This window comes from Grosmannia clavigera, assembly GCF_000143105.1.
Source record: "Grosmannia clavigera kw1407 unplaced genomic scaffold GCSC_140, whole genome shotgun sequence".
In the NCBI taxonomy this organism is placed as follows: domain Eukaryota; kingdom Fungi; phylum Ascomycota; class Sordariomycetes; order Ophiostomatales; family Ophiostomataceae; genus Leptographium; species Leptographium clavigerum.
This window is the reverse complement of record NW_014040801.1, coordinates 1,505,067-1,514,639: the sequence shown is the minus strand read 5'-3', so window position 1 is coordinate 1,514,639 and position 9,573 is coordinate 1,505,067. Positions and strand designations below refer to the sequence as shown.

The window sequence follows — 9,573 nt, the reverse complement described above, 5'->3', positions numbered from 1 at the left end:
TAGCCTCTTCGGTGTACCTCCTCTTACCATTGTTACCCAATTTCTGCCTCGCCTATTGCTTTCATCGCTGCCCGTATATCTCGTTTCCCTTGTCTAAATTCCCCACTGAACTACTTCACCGAGTACATTACACCTCCCTGGTATTTTCGTCATCATGGTAAGAAACCCACAATTTCCTTCCGTCTGTTGCAAACTTGCATCACTTAATATCGCCATGCTTTTGGCATCCGTCTATTTCGTGATACTGGCCTGCATGCCTATCGTTCTACAAATTTCTTGTTTCGTTCTTGCTCGGCCCCTTCAAACTATAATGTGTATTCCACATCTCCCTCTCACGTCTTCATATCCAAACCTCTTTCTTATATCTTGACACAACAACCCTCGACTTGAAGTCGGGGCCGTGACACAAAAGTTGATCATCGTCTGACTGTGGCATAGGACAACACAATTTCTCTTAAAAGGCGGTGGCCTTTCACGCATGACGAAGACGCTTTTGCACCATACTACCAATCTGATAGTTTCTCTCTCACATCAGACGAAGTTGTCTCGTCTTCGTTGTTACCTGAGCAACACCACATCCTCTGCCAAGCAGCAGACATACTGCAGATTTCGGTTACAGACATCATATCACTGGCGTCACCAATCTCTGACCAATACATTCTCGAGCGAGCAGCACACATCCTCAATGTGCCCCCACAAAGCTTGCAGCAACTAGCCTACCGAGCTCCTGAAGGCCGCCGACATAAACGTATTCGGCACAGTTCAGACCACATCATGCCTCAATATTCTGGTGGTGCTATGGACAGAGCGTTCCAAGAGAAGGCAGCATTGCCTCATGCTTTTCACGCCACTGCACAGACCCTTGAAAGAGATCAACGGCAGCTACTCCCGCTGTCCCCCTCTCAACACGGTCCCTCTTTCTTAGACTCGACCACCGCAGGAGTAGCAGAGTGTCTTGGGAGCTTCGCCTACTGTCCCTTAACGAGCACCTATGAGTCCAGAATCGGTGAGTTGCAGCCTGTCATCTTGTGTTTTTTTATTTTTATTTTTATAAAGGGGGTTTAGACACAAGCTTTCCTCTCACCTAGCATCATTGCTCTGTTGTAATCCTACGCAGTGCATTGTGCGAGTTCAGCGCTTCTCTGTCTAGTTTGGTGTGGCTTTCTGCTAATACGATGCATAGATTATCATGGCATTCCGCCCTCTGAGCCAAGCCACCAGTTTAATGGCGGAGCATATTCCGCGGATATAACACCCTCCCCTGTTGGCGAAATGTGCCATGCACTGGCAGGGGAGTATACGACATCTCCTGTTAGCGCGACTTGGATGCTCAGCGATGATACCAATTCGGGCTCCTATATTCAGGGCTACCCGGCAATGCAGCCCACGGCTCCAGCTTTGCTAAATGTCCAACCAACTATGATCCAGCCATCAACCCGTTTGGAGACTATGTATTATCCGAATGACCGGCAACTTGGCTTCCCAAAAAGTGAAGAGGCAGAAACATCGACAATGGGGGCGCTTCATGTGGTAACAACGGATCTGGTAAACCATTCACCAGATCCCCAAATTCTGTATCACTCCCCGATACTTGTGGACACATCTTCAGCTACGGCAGCTCCAAAGCCACACCCCTCGGGTTTATTGCCAGCTGGGGTGACAATGGAAGCCGTACCTGCTGCTGTTGCTACTGCGGCACCTCCTGTCGCTGCGGAAACTAAGACGACCAGAGCAGATTATAAAGCTATGACTACTATGGCACCGGCACTAGTTGAAGGACAATTCATCTCTCAAGCGCACATTTCAATTTCACAATCTCCTGTCCAATCACTACAGCAAAGTGTGACATACCAAACAAGCCAACAGCCCCACGACCAAGTGCCCGCAGCACCATATGGAAGCGAAACGGAAGAGTCACAACCAAGTGCCAGGCCACCGGCGGCCCGGCGTGGTCCTTTTAAAGATCAAAAGGAGCGTGAGAAGACAGCCCAGACCAGAAAATATGGTAGCTGTATTCGGTGCCGGATGCAACGTATACGGGTAAGTCACTACCCTTTTTCTCCGGCGGTAACAATGGCAGGAAGCAGACGTAGCTAACAGAACAGTGTAACGCCCAGGAGGGAGACTATCATGGCGAATGCATGGGCTGCAAGAAATCCTTGGGCAGGACGTGGCGGCTCCCATGTCTGCGTCTCAAGATCGGCGATGTGGAGCTCTCAAAACCATGCCAAGTCAAGGGTCATGAATGGACGCTCCGTTGGAAAGAAAATTCAGTCCTGAATGATATTGGTGGTTGGGCTTCATCTGAAGTCAGAGTCATCAGGCTCACTGAAGGCTATACTGATGATTTTGTGGAGTTCCGAGTGCGAGAATTTATACCCAAGGCAGGGGATAGCCTGAGGCGCTCATGGATGACGCCTACGGGGGAAGTGCGATCTGTCGACATTCCGGCCTACGCCATCGTTGATACCGACACCATCGTGCCTCAGTACAAGGCGTATATTAAAAAAGGCTTGACGAAATGCTGCCACCGCGTACTAGATGAGCACAAGGGAAAGCTTATCTGGTGGACATATAGTGATGCACTGAGACTGTCACGGTTGCCTTCACCTCTGTCAGTTGAAGAACGGAAAGTGCTTTCGGACACGCTGGAGCTGTGGATGGCAGTTCGGCTGACAACGAGGTCCTTCGAAATTGTCGGCCCAGAGACGCTCGGGATGCCGCCCAACATTTTCGATGAAACGAATCCGTCTTGCGGGAAAATACCCATCCCACCTGTTATGGGGGCCCAGCTTGACTCCAGCCTGATTCACGAGATCCAATTCCGGTCTCGCCGAACGGCCCTAGAAGGGCTGCACAAACTCATAACTGAGAACAAGGCCAAAAGCTGGCTTACCACATATCTCATCATCTTCATCCTCCTCCATAACACGGCGCTTCTGATGAAGCACGACGCCAGCTATGCCAGGAAGCACGGAATGAATGTAAGCGTCCTTTCTTTAGCCGTCTGTCGACTGTTCCTTACTGACTATCGACCAATTTATCAGAGGCGATTCGCAAGACGGGAGAAAGTTCAACAATACTATATGGGGGCGACCACACTTCTTGCATATTTTCACTATTGCAACAAGGGCGCTTTTCCCTTCTCGGATGACATCAAAGACGACGATATTCGAAATCTTACGAATTTGGATGAGGAGAGCATACAGTGTATCTATCGGACGCGAAGCTATGTCATTTCTAAGAGTGAGCGCGTTCTCTCTGCAAGGGCGTGCTGGCCTAGAAACGTGTGTGACGCTAACGCGACGAGCAGGAAAAGAGTGGCAGGATCTGCGGGATTCCAACGCTTACGAAGACGACTTTTACTTTGTCAGTCAACTTTACGAGGTCAACTGGCAGCCTCGCAGTATGGCCATTTGAGAGAACGATGCATAGCAGATTGCAGGGTTACATACATATGTACATAGCAGTTTCATCTTATCTGAAATATGCATCTACCAGAAAAGAGCTATTTTGGGGCTTTCGATGTATCACCTTTTTTTTACCTTGCATTCAACCTGCACCTGTCCAGAAAGAGGACTCGAGGTAACTAGTGCATATACTTGGGAAGCAGTAGCAAACTATATCGTACCCTGTACGTATTACATAGGGGGGCATAGGGTACTAAACCTGTATCCATTCTCCTGCCCAGCTCCATGGTTTGGCCAGGGTTGTACTGAGCACCGATCAGCTGAAGCCATTCCTGCACGTCTTTTTCGTATCTTACTTCTACGGAGCACACGATTGGTACCCAGTACTCGGCTATTCCCTCGTGAAGTGCTCATCAGGTTTGTTACGAGTCGAGAGAAAAGGGCGGTGATAGTCAGTGTTCGTACGATGTTCGTAAGGTGTTGGCATGGTATTCGTATGTTATTTCTTTGGGTGAGTTACAAAGGGGAAAAACACTAGGTCATTCCAACCATTTCGCTTTAGCCTGGGTACTCCGTATCTCAAAAGCATGTATTCGTACGCCGCATGCGCTAGTGATACCCTCACGGCAGAGCTGAACTGGCGTTGGCCCACTTAATTCTCGAGGCAGGAGCGCCCAACAGTTTGTTGTGTTCCTCTTTGTGCTCTTCCTTCCTAGCGCCCACGTTGAGATGTCGTATATCGGCTAAGAGACAGACGCGTCCTCAATGTTCTTGCTTGTCTGGTTCAATCCTCTCATACACATCAACTACCAGTAGACTAGTTGCGCCGTACACACCCCCCTCCGTTTTCAAACCACCCCTCGAACTCTACCGTTCCATCGCAGCTTAGACCATTCGTCATTGTTGAGGCCAACCGCATCTTTCCGATCCACCAAGTAAGATACGTGTACGAGTACATAGTACTCCGTTCGGCGATATTCGCCTTCGGCACCAAGACCCTCTCTTAGCCCCATACCTCTCCAATCTTCTCATTTTCTCATGACCATATATGCCCAGACGTGAGGCAGAGTTTCTCTCCACTTGTCTGCGGCTTACTCGATCGGTAATGGCCGATACAGGTTGGGTGTGGCGTTGAAAAAGAGGGAGAAGGTACGGAATACGGAGTAGACTAAAGACAACAGAAAGAAAACGAGCTGAGAAAAGAGCTTCGGTTGGCAGCCGAATGTCACTCGCCTCCCCCGATGGCCTCATACAGCTGATGCCACTCGGTCACCCATTCTCAGTCTGTCCGCCGGGACTCCCTCTCCCCGCTCCACCAGAGCAAGATAGGTGCCATACAATCCGGTTAGAAACACAAGCCTGGTCATGTTATACCGTTGACCATGTCCCGTTCGATTTGTCACTGCTTGTTCACAAAACTCAACAATAGCCTGCGGTCTCTCGTCTGTGTGCCTCCAGGCCAACCACGGCTGGCGTTGGCTTGTCGATCTTTTCCAGTGCTCGCTTCGGTTACAGGGATTGCAATTTGCATTAGCCCTGGTGCCGAGACTTTTCCGGGGTATGACCAATGCGCAGCGGGTCCACGTTCCCTGAACCTCGATGGCCTGGTCCTTGGCTTGACTCTGGCAGAGATTAACCTTTTGCAAGATCGACCACCGTAAAACAACTTCAGACTTACTTTAAGAGGCACTGCCGTGAAGAGAGACTTTTTTGGCTTCCAGGAGGCCTTGGGCCAGATCCGGTTTACATGAACCCTCCCTACTCCACCTCAGTCTTCCCACTTCCCGGCGGGTGCAACTTTAACAGTTGTAGTACCGATCACAAGGACGTATTTATATACAACTCAAAGGGACCGCATTTTAGGAGACGCACAAGCAGTACAAGCGGTCACGTTCGCTGCCACGCAAATTATATAACGCAAACAGAGTGCTATGGTGGGACTACTTCTTCCCGATCTGCAATTTCGCCCCCGTCGCTGCTTCTCCCGTGTATCTTACAAGCTCGCGAATTTGCAAGCGTTTTCACACCGCACAAACAACACTGCACTCATCCTCGCCAATATATATGTACTCCGTACAGCAACCAACTTCGTGTGTTTCAGGCGCGGATGACGCCGAAATAGCTTCGGCCCGCATCAACTACTAACGAACTTGTCTTACAGAGTACACCCCCCCCCCTTAGGCCTTTGTGTCCTAGTAGTAGCCTAGCCTAGTGTTCAGGTGTTCTAGCCTTTAGGTTTTAGGTCTTCGTTTGCTAGGGCTAACTATAAGTACAAAGCTGCCAGATCAACAAGTCAAGGGCGAGTTTATGATAAAACCACCACCATAGCAACTTGAAGCAAAGCGGCCACAGCAAAATACTATATGTAGCACACTCGGTTGTTGTGGACCGTGCGTTGTGTTCTGCTTGCACCATTTAATGCGGCTATCCGACTGCTTCGAGCCTCTCTAGTCCTACAGCAGGTCCCCTTTAAAAGACGCAGAATATACGACTGGGCGTGTGTATACAGCTCTAAGGAGAGGAGAAGATCAGTATAAACCGAAAGGCTGTATGCATGTTAAATTGCTCTCGATCCCTGAAAAAAAAATCGTTCCTTCTTCTTTTTTTACACAAATCGAGCTTGTGCCATGACGGCGCCGGATGCCTTTCCGGGACTTGCTATCTTGTACTCTGCGCAATGACCAATCTTTGTGCATATTTCTGGAGCTCGGCTGCCGAAAAAGTTATTTAAAGGAGCATTCCTGCTTGCTCATCGCCATCACTCTTCTCTTACCAGAATTTCATCTTCAGGCTTCCCTTCCTTTCACCTTGAGCTGACACGGTCTCTACGCTATCATTTAGCCTCTAAAGGCCCTTTTTACACTCGTTGGCTACTCGCTCCCCAAGGCCTCATCTTTAAAGCTTCACGGTAAATATCCTCTCGACACTTTCTCTAGCCTCTAAAGCACAACTCGTTACTCGCCCCACACTTGCATATAGCCGTGCCTCTTGTATCGTGCCTAGCTCTGCAAGTATAAGCATATTTGTAAGTTATATAACATTGCAAATGGGTCCAGCTTGGAAATAGGGAGCCAGTCTGATTTTTTAAACACGGAATGTGAAGGAACCATACACACTTTTCAGTCCATCCTTCGTTATGTCGAGTCTGGTGCATGGTCCCATCATAGGGGCTTTCTCCCACCAGGGGGCGTCTAAAATTGGAGCTGCTCTCCTTTCTGCGCCGCGTGCTGGAGCTTCGGTGCCTCTTCCTACTAGATTCCCTGCCCAGCTTGGCAGCGATCTAGCCTGGTCTGGTTCCGATTTCATAAATGATGATAGTTACATTTACCATCTCACCGCTAAAGATGTTAGGGAGATTGGCTCGGCCCTCGACCATTTCAAAGGTAAACAGAATGTCTCCGAGGGGCTGCTTGTCGAGGCATCAGCTAAAAGTCGTATTAGAATTAGGACTGGATGGGGCTCATGTGTCTCGCAGCACATTCCCCCTGCCTGGTTTGTGCCGCGAGCTAAACAAGCTGGCCCATGATCTCCACCAGGGACGAGGGTTCTGCCTTGTCCGGGGAATCAAGCCGGAGGACTACTGCGTCGAAGATCTCACACTTGTGCATCTTGGCATTCAGGCCCACATTGCCGAGCAGCGAGGCCGCCAGGACAGTCGGGGAAATATGCTTGGTAAGATCGTCGTCCATAGTTGTAGTGTAAGACTTCTAACCTGATTTAGTCCATATTGTTGCCGACAATACCTCCAAGACGCGTGCTGATCACCATAGGCACTCTAACAAGTCAATTGTGCGTATTATAACTCTTGGGAGCCTCCCACAAAACCCCTGGTGCTTCTTTGCTAATAATTTCCCCTGAAATCAGACCTTCCACAACGAGGAGAGCGGCGATATTGTTGGGTGGCTTACACGCAACACCGCTTCTCAGGGCGGACGGTGCATTATTGCTTCTGCCTACACCGTCTACAATGTTCTTGCGGTCAACCAGCCACATCTTGTCCGTCTTCTTGCCCGGTCCGATTGGCCTTTTGCCTTGTAAGTGACAACCGGGGTATTTCCGAGCACTTGAGCTAATCGGACGGACAAGCCCACACTTCCAATGCCGTCCTATACTCTTCTATGAGAACTCCCGTCTTGTGATGAACTTTGGCAGGACAGCCCTTCTGGGTAATGCGATCCATCCCCGGCCAGAAAACCTGCCCAGCATCACAGCGCAGCAGCTGGAGGCTCTCGATGCAGTTGAGGCCATTGCCAAAGCCACGCAGCTTGAGATCCAGACTCAGGCTGGTGACATGCATTTTATCAACAACCTTGCCATTCTCCATAGGCGTGAAGGCTTCGTGGATGGAGCAACAGCAGTGGAGAAGCGACACCTTGTTCGCATGAGGCTCCGCAGCCCACAGCTAGGATGGAAGATTCCGCGGGAACTGGAAGACGAATGGGAACGCGCGTTTGGATCAAAGGGAAGCAGGGTGTGGTACCTTGAGCCAATGCCGGATGCATATTTCCCGCTCCGAAAATACCCAAACTAAGGGGTTTGAATAAAGCAGCTGACATCTGGACCCCTGATGTGACCGAACGGCCAATAGAGAAGAGGCTGGAGGCAACAGTTCCTGTTCGGTGCAATGCGGCTGATGGGAAGTTTGGTGGGAAGACATGGGCATTTCAGAGGTGTAGTGCAACAAGCAAGGCGGAAAAAGAAAGGAAAAAAGGGGTGTAAAAGGCGAACAAAAAGGATTGACTGGAAAAGGACAAATTTGGTCGCATGCCGTTTGGCAAGCTCGACTAAGGGAGTGAATTATACAAATTGATACAAATGTTTCTTTTCAGAAAGAGCAGGCTGTGCTTGCGGTGAGGAAGCCGAGCTGTCGACGAGGGCGTGCCAAGAAGGGAGGTTAAACTATTATTGACTTGTCACAAAGGAAGAGGCCAGCTGCAGAGGACTAGGCTGGCCGATCGGATCGGTGGTTGTACTGCTGACAGAATCCGAGCTGGACGTGTCCCATGGTGCCGGGGCCGGCTCGAGTGCCTTGAAGTGGTGGTGGCTTGCATTGAAGGCTGGACAGCCAACCAGATGTCAGCAAGTGGCCTGTACGAAGAGAGAGGCGGTGGCAGCCTCGGGTGAAGAGATTTGTGTACCTTTATTTGCTTATTACAAAGCGACCCACCGCCACCTCAGACGCTGCTCTCACCTATCGTTTCTTTTTACTGTTGCATTCAGATTCCAGCCCGAAGGCCGCGGATTGCCCCTGCAGAGTGGAGGAGGGAAAAAGAAAACGATGGCATCGGTGCTGACACGGTGACATCGCAGGCTGACTAAATTTTCCGCAAACGAAGCCGAGAAAGCACAGGAGGCACATACATTTACCTGCTTGGTCGTGTCCTACGCACCTTCCCTGTTAATGACACTTGCCACACTGCATCGATCCTCACCGCTCTTGGCGTGCAGTGAAAATAAGCAGCTGAGGAAGCAGAGTTGCATTGCATCCCTGCCTCTCATCTTCATTCATCCTCCGCATCGACTAAGGATGTCCCGTTCATCACATTTTCCCGTTCATCTCCCTCATACTTTCCTGTTTCGTTTCAAGCTAAAAAATCCTCGAACGAGTGGTTCCTTTTGTTTCCTCAGATGCAAAGATGAATTTCCGCTCGTGCTTCCAATCTCCACAACTGTACCACAATGGTCAATAAAGGACAGAGGGGCACGTGCCCGTGTCTTTCCCACTGCATCGACACGCAGCATGACTCTGGTCTCCAGTACTACCTTTTTGCTAGCTTCCTATTGCTTCTGGCCTGCAATCTCCCCACCGTGCCCTCTCTCATAATGCTACTCCCGAGGTGTTCAATTATTACATGTAGTGGCGGGACTTGATAACTTCCCCAGAGTCATTTTGTATGAAATACCCACTCGGATTGGCGGATGCAGATCAAAGCCACCATGCCGTGGCGCTCTTCTTCTGCCATTGGGTCATGCCAATCTCGGATGGGGAAAAATGACGGAGACCGATAGGTGTGTCATTTAGGCAGATGAGACAAAGAGTGATGCTGGATAAGATCTTCCCGCAACGATCAGCACCAGTGTTGAGCGACAACAGCCGGATGCCGGCGATGCCGGACAGGAGGGATTGACTCTGACCAGCAACTTGCAGAAAAAAACAGCTTGC

General features: G+C 50.0%; 2 protein-coding genes across 2 annotated transcripts; both read left to right on the top strand.

Moving 5' to 3' along the window:
• Window positions 1–1,894: 1,894 nt before the first annotated feature.
• CMQ_1002 (uncharacterized protein) lies at window positions 1,895–3,420 on the top strand (the record flags this gene model as incomplete). Its single annotated transcript, XM_014318081.1, has 3 exons — window positions 1,895–1,975; window positions 2,106–2,984; window positions 3,328–3,420. 3 exons carry the CDS (start codon window positions 1,895–1,897, stop codon window positions 3,418–3,420), a joined length of 1,053 nt encoding a protein of 350 aa, XP_014173556.1.
• A 3,512-nt stretch (window positions 3,421–6,932) lies between these two features.
• CMQ_1656 (taurine catabolism dioxygenase family protein) lies at window positions 6,933–7,941 on the top strand (the record flags this gene model as incomplete). The annotated part of the gene is made up of 3 exons (XM_014318735.1): window positions 6,933–7,082; window positions 7,275–7,444; window positions 7,563–7,941. The coding sequence occupies 3 exons, from the start codon at window positions 6,933–6,935 to the stop codon at window positions 7,939–7,941; spliced, it is 699 nt and encodes a 232-aa protein (XP_014174210.1).
• Between the last annotated feature and the right edge of the window lie 1,632 nt (window positions 7,942–9,573).